General features: G+C 30.9%; 2 protein-coding genes across 3 annotated transcripts in view; one reads left to right on the forward strand and one right to left on the reverse strand.

Annotated features, from left to right (window-relative positions):
• The window catches only part of LOC113393552 (cuticle protein 19.8), a 205468-nt gene that overhangs the window by 377 nt on the left and 183176 nt on the right, over positions 1-21915 (forward strand). The window contains exons 2-5 of one of the 2 annotated variants that reach the window (XM_026630505.2): positions 1835-1945; positions 2679-2798; positions 5376-5555; positions 5880-6063. In XM_026630505.2, coding sequence (XP_026486290.2) covers positions 1835-1945; positions 2679-2798; positions 5376-5555; positions 5880-6050 — 582 coding nt within the window. In that variant the 3' untranslated portion in view covers positions 6051-6063. The remainder of the gene's footprint in view (positions 1-1834; positions 1946-2678; positions 2799-5375; positions 5556-5879; positions 6064-21915) is intronic. The other variant, XM_026630506.2, reaches the window with a different exon arrangement.
• On the reverse strand, positions 8613-21839 carry LOC113393553 (uncharacterized). The gene is made up of 5 exons (XM_026630507.2): positions 21584-21839; positions 17441-17553; positions 11329-11486; positions 9805-9991; positions 8613-8911 (listed from the first exon to the last, which is right to left on the reverse strand). Exons 1-5 carry the CDS (start codon positions 21614-21616, stop codon positions 8758-8760), a joined length of 645 nt encoding a protein of 214 aa, XP_026486292.1. The 5' UTR covers positions 21617-21839; the 3' UTR covers positions 8613-8757.

Raw genomic sequence — 21915 nt, forward strand, 5'->3', positions numbered from 1 at the left:
AAATTCATATAAATATGTTTAAAAATAATTACATATTTTCATAATCTAAGTTATGATTAAAATATCTTTACTAAATGATGTACAATCATTTTTGATACTGGTATATTTGCTATTATTTATGTTTAGGATACCATTGATTTTTTATTATTTGATTTCAATAAAATTAAGCAAGATCAATAAAAGCATTCTGAAAGTATATTTTACATCATATATTATAAATTATATTGTTTAATTTATAATCAAGAGGATAACTAAGGAGTTATAATGTTGGGTTACGGAGTGTTGAATGTTTATGATTAAATTAAAAATTAGAGTACATAATTAATTAACATATAACATATCCATATCCATCCATATAACATATCCATCTAAACTTCTTGAATGTCGTCGGTCTAGTGGCTAGATAATATTAGGCCGCAAATCCCGAGCTCCCGGTTTCAATCATGCTGATAAAATGTACTGTTAATGATATGGCAATTTTCAATATTATATGTAGTATTGATTTTTTTAATGTATTATGTATTTAAGTAAAAGTGTAAAAATAAATGAGAAGACGTTTTTTTTTGTATACTAATATACATAAGACGTATACCTACCTAAAGATGCAGCGCACCTCGGAGATCCGTTTAAAAAGTTCAAAGTTTTTACTTGTAATATTAAATATAATTACATAGTACAAGTTAGGCTTGATCTTTTTAATTCCAAAAAAAAAAAATACAACAAATCAAAAAATGTCTAATCATAAGCATTAAAAGTTTTAACTCATTATAAATATCTGCCTAACATTTGTTTGAGAAATAAAAATTCATCAAGTAATAAATCAAGAATAAAATTCCATTAAGCTTGATTCATACAACTTTCCGATACACTTCATTACCGCAAGGCTTCAAGTGTTACGCGAACACGGCACGTAACGCGAAAATTGCATATGAATGCATGAAATAGTAAAAATACAACCACAAATACATGTAATTTTGCACAACGCGTGTAACATTTAAAAAGCGAGTCAAATTGCTACGTAACCAGACTTATTGTTACAGTTGTGTAACGAACGACCCAGAATCGTCCGGTTATCCGTAACGAGATAATCGTTCATTTCGAATTAATAAAATCGATATCTCATTCGGGTCGAATTTATCAATATCGACTAGTTGTAATGAAATGTCGAATAAATTATTGTATAGATTATAAAAAGCGCGGAGTTGTTCTTTGATTCTTATTCAGAATGAATAATAATCTAATTGTTTTTAATTAACATACATTTGTGTTTTAATTGAGGAAATACAGTAACTACTGAATTTTTTACCTACAAACTAGTAGATTTATGTTCATTTTAATCTTTTAAAATTGCTATTCGAAAGTACTTGGATGGGTCATCTTGATTTGATTTAAATCTATACAAATAGTATAAAGAGGTAAAATTTTATTGTTAACTGGTAGGGGGGTAATCTCCGGAACTATTGATATAATTTAAAAATATATCACTAGTATAAAGTTGTATTATTCTTGAGTGTTGTAGTGTATGGATTTTCTTATTAATAAACTGCACCCGTGCGAGGACGGGGCGGGTCGCTAGTAAATAATATAAAATCCCAATTTAATATTAAAAACCTTATCATAATCTAAGACCTGTAACTATCTTTATCTTCACTCAGAAAAATTAATAAGGCCAGTTTCATAACTGGCCTTATTAATATTTTATTAAATTTTGATGCAGCACCTCAAACTTTTGCCAACGGAGAGAATTTGATTTACGGTCTACACATTTTCGATCGATAACTGTTGGAAAAATAATAAACACATTATTATTACTAAATAGCAATTAAACCATCAGCAGGATGAGGGCATTCCTCCACATCTGTTGAGGCAATACATTGGCGGTCAACAACAAGCGCAACACATACCGCGTCCTGCCCAGCAACCTGCACCAGCGCCGGCTCGACTCGTAAGTTATATAAAACTAGTTGTCGCCAGCGTAGGTATAGCCTTTCTTGAGGTTCAAGTTTGCTTCAAACCAAATTTCATCAATTTAATTCCCATGGTTTGGCTATAAAAGAGCAACAGACAGAGTTACTTACGCATTTATAGTAATAGAATAGATAAAATTCTACTCGATGAACTAACCTCCAGTTACTTAAGCTCTTCTCAAATTCAGATTAACTTAGGTTTAATCTTGATGTTTATTGGTCGATGGCATCCGATGACGTAATAAACGACCAATGGGCGTTCAATATTTAGTCAGATTAGTTATACAAAATAGCTATGTATAATAAAGCAGCAATTATAGTTACAATGAGACATTTTCATATAACAATATGTCATTTAAATTTCATCTAGTCTTAAGTTCAGTCACAGACACATACGAGAGCATGTATAGACCATAAAGATTTGTATCCTTGTCAACCAATACAGATGACGTGTTTCGTAACCTTGGTACGGCTATTCGATAGGACCGGAGAGAGTTCAGGCGGCGAACCAAAGACTGCACGTGCTTCTGATGCACGAGTATAAACATTTCGAACTTCCAAACTCCGGTCTTATAGTGAAATTTATTAAGGCGCGACTATACTAAGAGCCATTTTCAATATCTTGATTTCTTCTGGGCATTCGATATAAACATAACTATTAGTTAACTCATAAAGAACTACGATTGCTACATATTAATGTTTCGTTCTCAGCCATACAACGTACAAGCTGAGGAACAGTACCAACAAAGACCTCAATACCAACCTCAGCCTCAACCTCAGCCGCAACAACAGTACAGGCCCCAACAGCAACGCGAACCTGAGGACTTTGACGTGAGTATAAAAATAAATCAAAGACATCTACAGCAGCAAAGGCCTAGTAGACGAAACACCTGCCTCTTGCATTTTAACAGCGCGTTGTAATAAATTCGCAAACAAATTAAGCATTCTCCTTAAGAGAAGATTAGACCTTGCTCAAAAGTGGGACATTCACAGGGTGTCACTTAAGGCTTCTATATAATCAAATACATTCATTTTAAGATGAGACTAACTAACTTAACTATGTAATCTATTTATTATATTCCTACGCCTTATATTACATCAAAGAACGTTTTGAGCAGATTATACATAAACTCTAAACGAAGAACACATACAAACAAATATCTTAAAGAAGTTAAAAATGCCAAAAGTAAATGAATATTGTATAAGTTTTAATGAAGTCATTATGGAAATAATTGAATATAATAAAGGTTATTTATCAACAAATTTCCATAACTATATATATTTTTAATCAAGTATATAAATTAATCTTAATAAATACTTTGTAATTAATCCTTTATTTATTCAAAAACAAATAAAAACTATAACATTACTTAATTCAAAGAACTCTGATTAAAAATTATAATTCCAAATTAGTTTCAGTTGAAATGAATATTTTTCGAAGTAAACGTAATGAGTTGTATAATGGCCATTAGCCATAATTAACTATGGCCGAGAATATTAATTAGAAAATAAGGAAACAATATTGAATAATAACGAAAACGTGTATTGATTTATAAACTAATACGCGTCGTGGGTATTGTAAATGATTTAATTATCATTTACTTTCTTATAAAATAGACGTATATAGGGATTATACACGTTTAAATAAGTTTTAACATTCTCAAAATCTCAAAATGACTACTTACTTACTTGTAACTTATGATAATATTTTATTAGATAATATAATCGAATTAATTGTGGATTTTCATTTTAGATCGAACTCATTCATCGTAGATTTTTAACAATAAATCTTAAATATCTTGAGACCGATCAATGTTTTAAAATTTTTTGTCATTTTTATCATAATATATCTAAGTAATAAGTATATAAAAGAATGAACTAGTAGTAATGTTATTTACTATTTATAAAATGGAAGTAGATGTCATTGACCTTTTAAAGATCGACAACCTGTGTCTTTTGTCTTTGTTAGAGATCGTTTCTTAGTAAACGAAATTATGTTTAAATTTTTACTTCCTTGATTTTTTTTTTACACAGACTGTTTAAAATCTGCGCATCGCTTTTGTTTCGAATATTTAAAAAAAATATGTTCTTTTATGAGAAAAATATCTATGAATTATTGTTTCTTAATTATATCAAAAATAATGAAATGCTTAACCGAAATATAAACAATTATTCATAGACAAAATTTGATATTATAAATTTACGAACCAGTATTACATAATTCATAAAATAAATAATAATATCAGGGAAGTTAAAAACAGGAAAACTTTAACAAGACAGCTTGGATAGCTGAAGTAAATTCACATCCGTATATTTTTATACTATTTATAATCAGGCTTAAGTAAATTAAGCTACTTTCACAACACTGATTAGAAGTTTCCGTATAATATATACTGTAAAAGATATACGTGCGGATCGGCTATCGTAGGATCGTAAGCGGTCGTGTTTGACTTTCACTGGAAACTGGATAGTCTCGTTCGTGTAACGTTTGATAGAGCAATTGAACCACTTCAGCTAACCAGTATCAAAACCTAGTAACAGCCAATACTATTTTATTACCCTTTTAAAAAGTCGTGATCAAAATTACAAGTAACGCAAACACGAAATCGTGAAGCACATTGACACTATTATTGAAAAAAGAGGTTTCATTTAATTTCTTTAATGTTTTAAACTTTGATTTTTTTAATAGAAGTATAATTGCAGCCACAGGGTCATATACTATACTATATTCCATATACTAGTTCAATACCTACAACAGTTGCGACGAAATTTTAAATTAAACGTGTATTTTTGAATTAGTGAGTGATGTCTCAAAAATGTAACAGATAATTAATCGGTGTTAAGAGTAATATGGCTCTTACAATGTTTTACATATTAGGCAATGCTTTTGTAGAATAAAACTTATTATATTGTGAACCGATCCATGTTTAAAAGAAAATAAGCGACTACATAAGATACTATCTACACTAGTAGATTGCATTGAATTGAAATACTTGTAACTGAATATTTAAAACAAAAGAAAGTTTAAAAGTCGTGATCAAAATATTTCCTTTTTTTTATAAGTCCGTTCCTAGAAACCTTTTTCTCAGTCTATTAAATTTTAACGTGAGACTCTGAGAATGTCTTACTGGGTAAAGATCTATCTGTTGTGGGGGGAGGTTAAAGGTCATTCGAAAACGCTGCACTAGTCTGAGTTAGTAAACTTTGTATAGTTCATCCAAATTATGCAGTAGAAACAAATTAAACTTCGTATAAAATATATTTATAAAGTTCATCATTGTATTCGTCTACAGGATACACGCTACTGTTATTCTCTGAGAATCTGTCAATCATAGACAGTAAAAACAGCGGCAAAACTGTAAACGAGACTGCATAGTCCTTTTTTAAAATTTCCTTTTTTATTTCCAGCATAATCCTTCTTATCAGTTCGGTTTTGATGTAAATGACGATCAATACACCAACTACCAGAACCGCAAAGAACAGAGAGATGGTGACGTCATCAAGGGCTCTTACTCAGTTGTTGATAGCGATGGCTTCATCAGGACCGTCACTTACACCGCTGACCCTAAAGAGGGGTTCAAGGCTGAGGTAAGGAAGGCATATTTTATAATAAGCAAAACTTCTAAAAAAATTAAGTATTTTATTAAAAAATCAAGCAGGTAATCTATGGATTCTTTTTATAAAAATATAAATTATTATAAAATAACCAAATATATTGTACTAAGGGCGGTTTAGTCAGGCGGCAAGCCTTCCTTAGGAAGTCCAACCGTTAGAAATCAAATCATATTTTATTCAATAGCATAGCATAGTGACACGTGTATTTATATGAAATTTAACAGAATCAAATTAAAATTGTACTGTTAAATACTCTTAGTATGAACATGTAAAAACATTTATGAAATCTGTTTTCAGGTTTCCCGCCAACCCACCGACATCGTGGTAAAAATCCCAACTCCCAAACCACAACTTCAGGCTCAGGCACCACAGCAAATCGCTCACCAGCCACAAATTGCTCACCAACAACAACAACAACAACAGAGACAACAACAACCCCCTCAACAACAGTACTACCGTTACGAATAATAAATTAAAAAAATACATCAACTACCACACAACGATCAATAGGACACGCATTATTTACTAATACCGGTGAAGAGGTCCCCATGTGTGGAGTCAGTGTTGTTGTCTATGATTTTTGTCTACGATTTTCACTAGCAACGAGAAATTAGGGCAGTATACACTACGCTTTTGTTGAATGAGATACATTGTATATTTGATCTCAAAGTCAAATCAAACAAGTTTACTCAGCTTTGTATAATATTATTTTAATACAATTAGTTATTTCTCTAATAAAAGCAGGAAATAAATACAGGAATAGAATCGTAGATATTTTTCAATTGTAGATAAACTTTATTGTTAAGCTTAATGTAGTATTTTTAGTCTAGAAGTGTAATTGCGAACTATTAGAATAGGATTTATGAATTCTAAGTCCCACTGAGAAATAAAAAAGTTAAATAAATTTTTATAATTTATTTTTTTGTTTTAATCACAACCCTTACTTACAATACAAAACGAATGTTTGCTATCGTTATAAAGGCGAAAAAAACATTCCCAGTAAAACAATACGTAATTTACACCAGGTACCTACAATTATTTTTTTAATTATTAATCTTAATCACAGCAAAATGTTCGTATAATGAGGCCAGTGAACCTTTGACAAAGACAAATTTAAAAAGTAAAATATTTAAAGACAATAGTTATTATACAACCAAGTGCTTATGGGTTCCGTAACAAATTTATATTTAATTTAGATCTATTTACTCACGAGGGCGCGTCCCATCACGTCTAATTATCGATGTGCATTAGAATGACTGAGTGACGCTTACTTACGAGATGTCTTGTGTGCGTGAGCCGACTAAGAGTAAATATACAAAAAAAAATTATATTATATTTGTTAAGTTTATTTCATTAAAAATCCTATATGTCATATATTTAACAAGACACGCACTTCAACCGATTTAGTAATTATATTTTCATTTCATTTATAGATTCCTTATCATTTATCACAACTGCTTAGTCTCAATAAAAAACTATGGGTTTTTAAATTTAAAAGTGATAACAATTTTTGTTATTATGTCATGTCTTACTCAAAATTCATATGACGTCATTAGAAATGATTAGATGATTAATTTAAGATTTTAAAATATGTAATATATATGAAAATATATTCAACAATATACGTACAAACAGAGGATCGTTTTAAGGTATTTTAAGAAAAAATTTCGACATAACATTTTTAGAGGCGATCACTTGGTAGTAGGACCCACTCATCAGATATACTGCCGCTAAACTGCAATACTTATAATTGCTCAATGGATCTATTTTATATTATATAGGGATCATAACATTTTAGCTCCCAAGTTTGTTGACACATCGATGTAAAGAATGGCTAATATTTCTTACAGCGCCAATATCTATGCGCAGTGGTTACCATTTACCACCAGGTGGCTCCTTTACCCTCCAGCGTAACTATACCATTAAAAAAATATCCGGAAAATACATAATACAACAAACTAACTTCATTTATCACCTACGGATTTTGAGTAAAGGAAAGGAGCCCAGTATAAATCTAGATATAAATGCAAAAAAAAAAAACTGAAATATGTGACATTAAACATTCAACAATGTTTCTGTATGTTTGTAATATTTTAGATACTTCTTTATTTAGTATCCTTTTATATTCCCTTTTTAAAACAATTATTGACATGAATATATGTACATAATAAAGCGCATTAATATAGCTGTAATATCGTATCAAAATTAAAAATATTTATTAGATATGGAACCCTAAAAAGGGATGTTCGCATAATAAAAAAAAAGTCGTTAACCTTCTCTTAGTATTTATGATTCATATGGTATTACGGGACAGTAAAATGTTTACTTATAAAGTTCTCAAATAGCACTTAATTAATTTTCTTTTCAGGTTATTTATGATGATATTTTTTAGTTGTGTGGAGCAGTGCGGTCTATAAACCTTCAAAAGCCCAGCTGTGGGATAAATACTGTTACTTTATATCATATATCAATACAGGTTCAATCATAGCTGAAAAAAATCGTTTTAAGAAAACCACACATCAATATTTTATTATTTTATTTGTTGTTCTTTAAAATCACAATATATTAGATATATTTAATAATACAAACGTACTGAGACGTCTCAAAATAAATTATAAATTAATACGTTAACAATTAGTTATTCAGTCTGAAAACATAAATAAAAAATTAAAAAAAAACATATAAAAACCGTAAAATGACCAAGAATATAAAAAATAAATGCGATGTTATCGATCATTTTACGATTAGAAATATTAACATCTACATTAAATGCATTTCATATTTAAATACTCGTTAAAGATATAATTTTACTATTGTTCATAAAACTATGTATTTTTATTATTTAATTTACAATTTATATTCTCCTTGTCAGCTGCTCTACGTAGCGAAAGGCAACACTAGGCAATGCAATATAATCTGTGCATTATAGTTTGCAACTCCATAATTGTATTTATATAAAGACACTTTAATTAAACTAAAACCTGAATGTCATTTACACAGATAATAAATCTGAAGTTTTTTTTTTTTCGATTTTATTTCAAACAAACAAAGACAAAATGCTTAAGATATATTCTGTCTTTAAACTAAATTGGAATCACATTTAAGTATTTTCTAATAAATTAAATAGTATTTTGAGCACTATATTCACTATACAGTCTTAAGCCGAGGAGACATCCTACTGCATAGGATCTGGTCTGCAAACGCATCCCGACTCAACTAGTACATAATCTTGCCCTGTTAACGTGACTGGTCCTAGGGGTAGGACCAGGAATAAATACGGTACATACGTTTGTGTACACGATCCGCGAACTACGGAGCATTCACTTGATCTGAAAGAAAAAAAAAATCTATTAATACAGACAAATCTTGATTAATGAAAGGGCCGGATTTAAGGGAAGGCTCCATTATTACAGTATCCTACTCACAATAGATTTATAAGAAAAAAACAACACAATCCCGACGAGTAAATAACTTTAATATAATGTAGGTGAAGATACAGTAAATACAAGTATATTTAATACGTATTATATGTAAATAATTATGTTGTTAAAAGAAATGTTATTGTGAAAAAGAAATGTTAAATAATTATGTTAGTTTACAATAAATAGAAAATCGTTAGAAAAAATATATATTATTTGGAAAATAGTTAGGGTCCTTGACTCCTTCCTTCCTGACAGTTAAATTCAAAATAAAATCTGTCAAAGACGTAATCTATTGGAATTCACAGATAATATAAGTACAATATTTAGAGATTTATGTGTAGTTTTAAATTAATTTGAAATTGGAATGCCGACCGGCAATTGGGCCGTCGGATTCTATATAGTCTCATTTTATACCGTCAAATATTATTTCCCAAGGGACAGTCCAAGTACCTTGTGCAATTATACTTCGGGTTCAAATAGTCTTCAAACAGAAACACAGACATTTAACAAACAGTCCGTTAAAGTCCAACAGCTGAACTAACGCAGGAGGCCTTTTGAGTAAATTTTTGATGGATACTCATGACATTGGTGCTTATAAGTGCAACTGTATTGCCATTATTCTGATAAATAAAATTGTACGAAATATTATGTTTCATATGAGTTATATTTTAAATATTACTTGCCGAGATATTTACGATTTTTTTTCATTAGTTTAGTAGAATACATAAAAACAGGCTCCCGGGAAATTTTCTGTTAACCAATAGAATAAAACGTCGATATTCAAATTGTGCAAAACTCACTCGCAAACTTCAAAAACGACTTGTTGTAAAAGATCCGGGAATTTCTGAACGATCGTCACCGGCTGTCCTGATGTAAGCGAGACACCATACATTGGTGCAGTCGTGTTGTACCGGGTTCGACAGAGACGTGAGCCTCCGCATGTGTTGGTGTTGCCCGGAGTGAGGCCGGGTAGATTTGTCGCTCTTGCTGGAAAACGATGAAAATGAATAAAGTAATTATATATCCTTTATGGAAATCGATGTATTCATACATATGAAAATCGCACCATTTTTTATTGATGGACAAGACTTTTCTAGAAAGAAGACTTTTCTAGCTTGATATATATACTTTGTTTTTTTATATAACTATGGATGCGGTTGAGCAAATGGGCCATCTGATGGTAAGTGACCACCACCATAACAATGGCGCTGAAAGAATTGTTAACCATTCCTTACACCGCCAATGCGCCCCCAACCTTGGTAACTAAGATGTTATGGCCATTGTGCCTGTAGTTACATTGGCTCACTCACTCTTCAAACCAGAACACAACAATACTGAGTACTGCTTTTTGGCACTAGAATATCTGATATGTAAGTGGTACCTAATCAGGCGGGCTTGCACAAAGTTCTACCATAAAGAAAATTTGAAAAACTTGTTGTTTTATTCAACATAGAAACCTCCGTCCGCTTTGATACTTTCGACGACCAGTCGTGAAGTTTAATTATTTTACATTATATTTAAATATATTACTATAAGTAGGTATGCAATGTTTACGAGCAAGTTTCAAGAGGAATAAATTCCAGTACTAATTAATTATATTTGTACTCCAAATTACATTCACAATGTCTCACTGATTGTCAAATAACTACCCAATTAATTAAAAAATGGAAATTCGATGGGAATTTATTGAAATCAAATTAAATTAAAATCGATGAAAATGCTCCTCCTTGATAAAACCGGTATAGTTAAGCGTGCAGCATCATAAATTATAGCCATAAAAATGCGTCTATGAAGCTCCATCAATCTATCAATAATCAGGCTATTCAATTCTCATTATATTCAAGAACAAATGGTAACGGTAAGTAATATTGAAATGTCTTGTTAAGCCATAATTGTTTTAATAGCAAATAAACGCTAATTGCAGCTTAAAGCATGTGCTGTATAACGAGAACAGTTATTACACAGAAATGCACACCATAATAAGTAAGAATTTTAATAAGACGCCGTAGCGTCTCACATGCAAAGCTATATCTTCGACCGGTTTTTTAAATATGTTCTTTGTTTTATTTTTAAAATATACACAGAAATAAAAAGAGTATCGTGAAACGTTTCTTTTTTTAATTTTTAAAAAGAGCTGATTTTTAAAGATTAGACAACAATTTAAATATAGAATAGGAATCCTACAAAAAACATACATAATGTTATTTGTATATTTAATTTTCCTGTTAAAGAACCTCCGTTGTAATCTTTAATACTTTTCTTCTCCTTCTAAATTAATTGGTAATATTTATATGTTGTGTAAACGTTATATTATATCTTCTTACCGCTTCTATTCCCGCTCGAAGCCTTAGTGACACCTTCAGTGTAGCCGGCGTGTGCGTCAAGAAGCGCCCGTCGCATTACCGAAGGGTCGAGGACCCGCGCCATTCTGCCTTGCCGACTCTGACCCCATGTCGATTTCAACGCTCGATTCACAAGATGTCTTAAATGAGAAAAATATATCGCAACTGTTAAAGATTTTAATTCTAGTGAAACAAAAGGTGTATATTATTTTAATTAATATATATTTTTTTATTATATAAGATCACGATAAATTAAGACAATATAGAACGTATATAAGAGTAATTAATACTAATAATAACATTAGATATTTTCAACTTGTGACTAAAATACTAAATAATTTTATTATAAATTTTATTATAACCCATGCATTGGCTGTAATAAACGTCACGCGAAGTACTTACACTATCTAGCACGTATTTTACATTCACCGACACTGTTGTCGATGGCGACGACGCGCGACGCAGCGAAAAAACTGATAAAGAAGACACAAACGGCGACTAAAAAGAAATTCTGGACTAGAGAATAGAGATGACGCCATCATGGCGATTCTTATCGAATACTATTCAGACCAACCTGGGGATCAATAATCCCACTAATGTGAAATCAAACACGAAGGGCAACTGACAACTGGTACATCATATTAAAATTATGCGGAAGTAAAAATATACAAACAGCAATCTATTAAAGTCGATCAAATAATATAATCAGCAAAGGTGCGGACCATAGACAACACGTCTGGGGAGAGTGGATCAAAAAAAACGAATGTACTAAGCCCAGGAACTACGAGCCTGATTTGAATAGTGACTTTTTAATTCGATAGTTTGTTAATTGATAAATTTTATAGGGTATAATAAATAAACGACAGGGAACAACTAGTGATACATAGATTTTTTTCATAATACAGTTATTCGGACGGGCAAAAAACTTGATGGTATGTGGTCACCAACGCTGATAAAAATAGATGCTGTAAGAAAAAATAACCATTCCTTCCATCGCCAGTACATCACCAACCTTGGGAAGTAAAATTTATAATTTATATCACACATGTGCCTGTAGTTAACTAACTACTTATGATTAGTTAAAAAAAGTGTTTGTTGTTTAATATATCGATTACTATTCGAATTGATAAAAGATGTTGGCTTACATGTGATAGATTATCAACATTCGAAAAATGTTTTTACGAAATTTAGTATATCTTTGATTTTAAATCGACTCTATTATATTGTAGTAAGCTACGTTAATGTAGTGCTAACCATTTGTGGCGTCATAATAGAGCATCATCATTGTATCTATTAAAAATATATATCTACATATATTGACATAGGTATCAATAACTTTCAGAATCTTAATCAACTATTAAAAACAGTATTGTGTTTGTATTTTGAATTATATAATTCTATCTCGTTTCAGTAAAAAATACAATACATATTTGTACTTAATTGCAATAAAGTGAAAATTGTGAAAGCGAGTGATTATAAGAAGTAAAGTAAGTTAGTATAAAAAACAATAAAAAAGAAAACCAGTTGTATAAGATGTTTTTAAACAAAGCGATTTCCCATAAAGTTGATTTTATTCGTATTATAAAAACAATGTTACCAAGTAAATTTTAGTTCAACGTTGCTATACAAAAAATATTACTAACTTTTTCTGACATTTACTGGAATAATATTACGCTTGAATTGCAAGACAAGACATGACAGAGTAAAATTGTTTTAGCGCATCACAATTTACTCCGACACATGCTAGACAGCTGTCAGACGTAATCGACTTTGATCATCGATAGATGGCGTCAAATGCGATTATCCCACGCTCAGCCCGAAGCAAACAATCGCTATAAATAGCAATCATGTTCAAGTTTTATTGTGAGTGTACACTAAATTATCCAAGGCATAAGTTTGGTGTAACGGTTTTATGGGAAATCTCTCACGAACACGTAAAATGAGGATAAACACTTCAATCGAAATTAACGGGACTCGGGTTCTGATCGCTCGTTTATTTTATCATCAACAATACTACGTTGATTGGGACATTATATTTAAAAATCACTTTTTCTGCAAATCTGACAATATCAATTGAAGCTTTAATGTTATTTTTTATATTTTGCATGCATGCTCATTGTCTTCATCATCTACGTCCTCCACATCATTTGTTTCTGGCTCCAATTTAATAAAACTGCAAGAAGGTATGATGGACTCTTCGAGCAGCAATTGTTCAGAATTTTTACCAGATTCCTTTTCTTCTAAGGCGGTCTGTAAATCACTCTCAGTGACAAGATGATCATACTCGTTTTTCGTCATAAACGTAGCTAAGCCTCTCTTCGGGTTGTAACCAAAAACAGATTCGCTTGGAGTTCGACGAATATGGACATTAAATGTATTATTTAAGAGATATTGAACGTACTTAACGCCTTGATACCATTTTAGGGACGAATTTTGTTTATACCAATCACGAAGCATTCGCAGTATATCTTCATTTGATTGTCCTACAAAATCGTTTTTATTTCGACTAGCTTCAGCACACACGATTTTAATATCTGGAAATGCCGTATACATTCGTCGGCATATTTGTTTCGTAACAAAAATACCATTCTTTGACTGTAATATATTTGGCGCACCAAATACTAGAAATATTTCCAAAAGAGCATCGACGCTTTCATCTATGCTTATAGTCTTTAAGGGTTTTAAATGAATAAATTTCGTAACAAAATTTCTATACACCATAAGACATTTGTAAGTTTCGCCAGCTACAGTTGTAACGTCTAATATGTCCATTTGCCCTCTCGAATATAGTTCTGGATACACTTTGCTATCTTCTTCCAGACTCTCTTTCACGTCGGTATCTGATGCATCATCAGTGATAACTGGTTCTAAAGGATCTGGCCCTACCTCGATTTTTAATTCTACTTCACTGTTACCGTCACTTGCATCTAATTTTTCTTCATAATCTAAGCTCTTAACCGTTTTACTTCGTTTTATTACTTTATTCTTGCAACCTTCGCAAAGTGACAGGTAAAGCATTACTATTGCAGTTGTGATATTTTTGTACTTTGGTTTTATAGCGTACATCAAGCGTGTTCTGCCCGCATGGTTCATTTTTAAATGATATTCACGTATGATGTCATATATCTCTTCTAGTTTTACAAACATTTGAGGTGACTTTTTTGCATCACTATTAGCCATGACGAGTCTATCGCCCTGTGAAGTTGTAATCAGATTATATCGTTTTAAACGCCGATAATCCGCCGGGTGTTTCTTGACTTTTGTTTTCGCCTCTTTAACTTGTTGAATAAGCCGTGTATATTTTGCCGCTGTCATTAGGAACGTATTCGGCGCTGGCTTGTTTAATAATAATTCATGAACTCTCTGGTAAAATATCTCTCGATTTACATCGTTTGCAGACATTACGTGTGAGTCACACCTTCAAGTAATTTAACGTAAATAAAACTAGATAACTGGACTTCTTAGCATCATAAATACAAGCGTTACATAATAAAAGCAAGTTATTACGCGTATTAACCTTTAACAGCAAAATGTACACTACACGGAATGCCGGAGTCGAATCGTGACGTTATCGGGTGAAGACGGAAAGTACCGAGCGCGTACGAATGCCACGCCGGACAAAGAAGGATATTGACTAAACTAAAGCTCTCGCTCACACATAATCCAGTATGAGCGCGTTTTGTCCATTTAACTATCGAACCGGTCGATGTCGTGTTGACATTACAGAACATTTGCTACATTGACTCTTATCGTTATAAGTTCAAGGTCTAAAATAGTATGAAGAATAAACCAAGAGTGCTAAATTATTAGTCCACATAATATTATCTAGGTCTCCTATTAAAGGGAAAATCAATAATTTAGTAACGTTATTTGATCTACTTGTTGTATTATTAACGTTGGCGCTCACGTTTATGTGTTAAATCACCAATAGTATTAAGTTGTTGATATAAATTCATAACTACATAATGTATGTCTGTATAATATCTATGAATGTGTTTTTCACTTGTGCCTTTTAACATAATAGGTATTATTATTGCATATGAATAGTGGTACAACCTAAGTAGCTAGAGTTTTTAAATATAATAATGTAATATGCTTCTATAACGATTGTAAAAAAGATACTTGTTACTTATGTGAAGGTTTTTTTATGTTATTCTGATTTAGAGATGGTAACACTGTTGCATGGCGGTTGTCTGGTTGAAAAAGCAGCCAATCACGATCGAGCTCAGCTGACCTATTGGATGATCGCGCACACTTTGTTGTGACAGAAGGAAGTTGGAAAAAAAGAAGAAGGGAGACTGGTGTCAAACTGGGGCTCAACGGGGTTATCTTAAAATGAAGGATGATTGATTGTACAACTTGGATAATTGTGCCGATTAAACCTATTGTGTTATAATAAAAGTATTTACATCTAATTGAACTGAGTTTGGATTTACGAAACTTAGTTAACATAATTTTGACGTCAGTTTTTATCACTAAAGTGTGAAAAAGATTTGATATACTTGTACTTTAATATGTGGAAGGTTGATATTTCAACAACATAACAAGTAATTATTTTTTATAGTGATATTGTTAAGGAATAACGTAGATACATGTGTTAGGTAGGTAAATATATACTAAACTCACATATTAAATTAGGTCTCCGTATCTGAGATTATCGGATTGGTTTGACATTCACCATTTAATTAGGTACCTACTTAAAATAGACTTTCTTAACGTTGAATCAGCCGAGAATGTCAGTTAAGATATTTTTTAATTTATCGAATTAATAAGAGTAACGTTCCTAAAAAATACAACAAATAGGTATATATTTTGTTCTATTCACAAATTATATTCAAAAGATTTATAGACGCTTTATATTGTATCTAACTAAAAATTTAAATAAGGCCAAATAAGTCTACCTTAGAAGCAACCAACATTTTTGGCAGCCATTTCTTGTTATTATATTTAATATTTATAATTATTGACATTTATTTACATGAATATCAGCCCAATAATTTAAATAAAATATTTTTTAATCATCCAGTTGATTCCCCGCGATGATAATAATTGCGATGGTACATTTAGGGCCGTCATCTGTTAGGACTTCCCAATTTTAATAATGTCAAACGTACTGACGTACGGCCTAAAAACTAAAAAATAGAATATGTCAATTTGATTTATTGACCTTCAACAAATGTGTCAATCGTTCTTAGCAACGCTTTTCTGTAGTTATTGACTACCTAAGTATAAATCTATTATTTTTTATGATATAGGTAGGACGGGCAAGTGGGCTACCCGATGGTAAGCAGTCACGACCGTCCATAGACAATGACGCTGTAAGAAATATTAACCATTCCTTACATTGCCCATGCGCCACAAGCCTTGGGAACTAAGATATTATGTTTCTTGTGTCTGTAGTTACACTGGCTCAGTCACCTTTCAAACCAGAACATATACAATATCTGATAAGTGGTTGGTACCTACCCAGACTTGGGCTTGAGGACTTGCACAAAGCGCTACTACAAGTAAAATTCAATCTATTCACTCACGAATTACCATTAATTGTTAAATTATTGTTTTATGGTGTTTTAATAAAATAAAACTAATAAATATAATCTAATTTTTTATTGGCTTTTCTCTTAGTTGTCTCAAGCACGTTAAGAATTTTTTTAATCAAGAGTGCACTCACTAATGTACGCCGATAATAAATTAAAGTGGAAGTTTATATTATACTTCGTTATGTAGTTAATAGCTAAACATAAAGTATCACCCGCATATCATGTTCTGAGAGTGCTACTTTTTTTTTCCTTCAAATATTTAGCCGTGAGTATTAAGTCCGAAAATAAAGTTTTGATCTAGATTTAGATTCAGAAATGTCCATTCAGATGTAAAAAAACTATTAATATTGAAATCAAAAATGTATAAATATAATAAAAATTACGTACTGCGTACCGAATGTGTATCGTACGGTACGCAGTACAGGCCCAACGTATTTACTTTACAACTTATTTTTAAAATCTGAAGAATAGTAGGTACTAGCCGTTTTTAATTAAATTCCTAAAATATATATTATATATACATAAATAATATGACATGTAGTATGGAGCGTTACCTGGGATAGGGGGTGCCATCAGGACCTGGACAATCTGTTCCTTGGAGTGCGTCTCCCCATGCATATTTTAATTTTGGTCCACAGTCTCCCACCACGCAGACAGCTATTGTCGCCTGTAAATGTCAAAACAATTTCAATAAAAAATAGCCTTTGACAAAAAATTTACTTGATTACAATTTAAAGACCTAAAACGGTTTTTATTTTTGAATTTACCTACTCGATTTAAAAATTATATATTATACTATTTGTCTAATAAACATAATATGTAAATGTTAATTATAAAACTCAATAAATGTAACATTATGCTGGTTAAATAGGCTAAATTCAAATATAGGCTTTAATAGTGATTCAAAATACATTTACGGTAAACATAAAATCAATATGAGTCAGATTTACAAATATTGGAGTAGTGGCTTTACGAATCACATATGTGTTTTCTAGTTTTCGATATATTTTCTCTTTATACCGGTAAATTTCAAGTTACAATAGGTATCTCACAGACAAATAACCAGGAAAAACATTACTATCTCGAATAGACGATAAATAGTGAAAATATAATCAAATCAAAACGATTAACTATCGATAGTCACGCGAAATCGTAAGATCGTGAGCTAGTCAGGACGGTATGTGTGTCGTGGCCCCATAGCACAGTTTTACAGTCCAAACAATACCTGTCCTTTCATGACTATCTAACCGGTTCAATATTTCCCACAAAATATAATTACGTGAACCAGCTGGTGCAGGAATAAAAGATATACCGTAATATCTCAAAATATTTCCGTTACACTCGTATAAAATTTAAACTTATTTTAAATTATATAATTTATTTAAAAAACTTGACATTTCTTGCAACAAGATTAAAACGTTTTCTTAGAATATATTATTTAAAGAAAGTATTATAAAAAAAAGTAAAAAATTATTTCAGTATCGAGATATGATATTATTATCTTTTCCTCAATAATCTGTGAGACAGGGATCAGCAGAAGTCGATGTTTTTACTGTATATTCAGGAAAAGTAATGTAGTGATGTGCGGTGAATCGTAAAAGCCCTCAAGAAGAAAGTGCCAGTGTCACATTTCTAGGTCAAGTGTATATGACATGTCATTGAACCGCCATTGGAAACTTAGATAGGTGTCAGGTGTAAATTAAGTTCAAAGTTATAGCTGTAACACTTAATATTTTAATTTTAATAAATTTCACTTTGTGTACTGTAGAGTTATGAGTAAATTTTATCTTTCGTAATTAATATGATGATTCCCTCTTGGCACAAATATAAAATAAAAAGCCAAACATAAAATTAAAAAAATGATGTTTGACGTTTATTCTTTTTTTTCATTGATATTTAGTTTGAGGAATAAGTTAAGTATATATAAACTAATTAACAAAAAGTTAAAAAGCGGGATTATTTGACTTGTATTGAAAGGTAAAGGCCGTTATAATAAATAAATATTGGCTTAATAAATGGTTGATGTAATTTAAATAGCAAATTCATTCAATGGTATTATAATATTATTACCCAGTAATTAGTAAGGGAATTGCATAATATTATTGTCAGTGACGGTAAAAACTTACGCAATAAACAATACGAGGGAATTAAAACCTAATTATTATTCTTATTGAAAGGTCCCAATAGAATAAAATAATCGGATAATACAAAAGTGAAAATAGTTTAAAGAAAAAGTAGCGAAAGTGTCTAGCGGTCACTTAGGTCCATTGTATGGAGATCACGTATTGGGCGTTATTTTTCGATTCTTCAATTCCTAGCCGTTATATAGAATGGGAACAGTTTGACGGAATGGTAAAAGTTTTTTATAAAACAATAATATGGCTATATTTATATAAAAATATTAAACTATATTCTACAGTTCGAAAAGCAAATGAATTGCGTAAAAAAAATATACGGATATAAGATTATACGGTTAATACTCAATTGTAAATTCGTTCTATAATCACTGATGCAATATTAATTATTGAAGTTTTATTTTAAATAGTTAAATAATAATAATAATTATCTCTATCACAAAAATTACAAAATATTACGTAGTTTTCTCTATTAATAATTATATGTATAAACCCATTAAAATTATGACAGATAAAAAAAAAAAAAAATGAATAAAAACGGAACGTATTAGTGTGTTTATGTATTATGAACTTATGTTTTTTAACGTTTAAAATAATTATGGTAATTTCGCCAGAAACTGCAAATTTTGTAATTTTAACTCCATAATAGTCATACATGATACTCATACTTAATATTATGTTATTAAAAAAGTTCCGTATATGTGTATTCAAACTGAACAAAATTTTGTATGAGTATGATAAGCTATCGCACGTATTTCGTAGTTTTAAATTGTTTAGCGTGTAACTGTTCAAAGCAACATTTTCGTGATAAGGTTAACATTTCTCTTTTTCCTCAAATAACATTTTGAGCACTTAAAAATAAAAAGATAAATAAGTATGTTCAGTCATAAAGAAACTTACTCTGGAATTTTCAGTTTGATTAGATTTCTTGTGAATATATAAAATTTATATTTTAAGTGCGTTGTGTGTATACACATATTATACTGTATATAAAATACAATTTAATTTCGACTACGACAAGTTAGGAGCACAGGTATTTGCTCTCTAATTCTCTATCTACTAAAATCAAACAGAGTTCAGGTGGTGGGACAAAACCAACTTCTGAGCTGGTACTTAAAGAAAAATTAAAGAATTATGTTCTGTAATTTAAACCTCGTATAGTGAGTTATGCAGGCTTAAAATTTCACTTCTAGGCCAAAGAAGCAGTTATATAAATACACACGCACATATAAATATACGTTCTAATATTGCAAATTAGAAGACATCTTTACACATATGTGTTGTAGAAAGGGATTCGAACTAATATTCAGATATTTTCTAAAGGTAAAATATAAGTTATCTGACGCTAGGAATCCCGAATAATAGAGTTTCTGAGTAGAACCGAGCAAGGAGGCTAAAGAAAAGAAACATTATCGTCGTGTAAAAGAAATGAGAAATGTAGTAACGTGGTCAAAGGCATCGTGAATTGAAAATATACATAATATTCAATGAATTTATAATATTAAGAAGGCAATTCAGTTAACCTACTAGATATTATATACAGTTTCAGAAATCTCTTTATTATAGTTAAGCATAGTATTTCTTACTAGGGAACAAAAATCATTTGACGAACCGAAATATAGCATGTACAATATTTACGAGTAAGTCATCCCAAATAAGTTGAACTATATAAAAAGCATGCAGTTAAATTGCATATTGTTATATATCGAAAATATTTTAAATCAATTACAGTTAAAACTTATTTTTGGTTCATGGCAAATTATCTCGAGGCCGGCGGCCTTCCACAGAAACAACATAATTATGTTATGCACTTAAGACTTCACATGAATGGCAAGTTATGGTTCATGATCTTGGTCAGCAACCTTTGACTAATGACACGTTAATGTACTTAGACAGAGAAGAGCGTGTTTATAACAGTAATTTTATGATAACTTCACCCGCATTTTCTTGTTTTTTTTTCCTATCTTCCTGAACGGTTCGCTCTCAATGCATAGACAATGAGTCAGTCAGCCATGCTGTATGAGATGATTATTGAATTTGAAAAAAAGATTACCAGATTAGATACATAGAATACATTAAAGTCGATTAAAATTATCTAACTCTACTACAAGTGCTATGTACCAATACCCAATACTATTAGGTCTATAGAAAAACGCTTATAATCTAAATTGGGTACAATCTAGCATTTTATATTTTCCGTTCTAGTTTAGGAATAATATTATTGCACATAAAAAGACGACTAGTAATAGTAGATCGTCTCTGCGGCTAAACCAGTTTGAATCTAGAAAGAAATTTATAAAATATCCAGTCCAAGTTTTTAGTCTTTTGAGTTGAGTTGAGTTGTGATAAAATAAGAAACTATACATTTCCTTGATTATATATGAATACCATATAAAAATTAATGAAAAGTAGTCTATCGCATAATTTTCTAGGGTGTTTTAATAATTATATTTAAATATTGTGTATTAATTTCGTTTATGTTAAACGGCGTAATAACATTAGGGATATTTTTTTATTCCTGGAAAATATAAGAAAAACTAGTGTATTTTATTTATAACTTACCAAATAAAAATAGATTAAACTTTTAAGACACATTTTGTAAATAACAGATATATTATCACTAAAAATAAAAATATTTGAATACTGCGGCACACTTATATGCAAAATTATGTCCGAATGTGAAAATAAAACATTCGCGTTAGTAGAAGGGCGTGCGGTCGGCGCACTGCCCGCGCAGACAACAAGTGGTGTTCATTATAACGGGAGTTCGGCCGGGAGTCCTAAGTGCGGGCGCGAGCGCCTACATTGCTTCCGCGACAACCAATCTCTCTGGCAAGAAATTTGAAATTAGCGCCATCTATTCAACTATGACGTATCTTTCATTCAATACCGGT

The sequence above is a fragment of the Vanessa tameamea genome, chromosome 6 (assembly GCF_037043105.1).
Source record: "Vanessa tameamea isolate UH-Manoa-2023 chromosome 6, ilVanTame1 primary haplotype, whole genome shotgun sequence".
NCBI lineage: Eukaryota > Metazoa > Arthropoda > Insecta > Lepidoptera > Nymphalidae > Vanessa > Vanessa tameamea.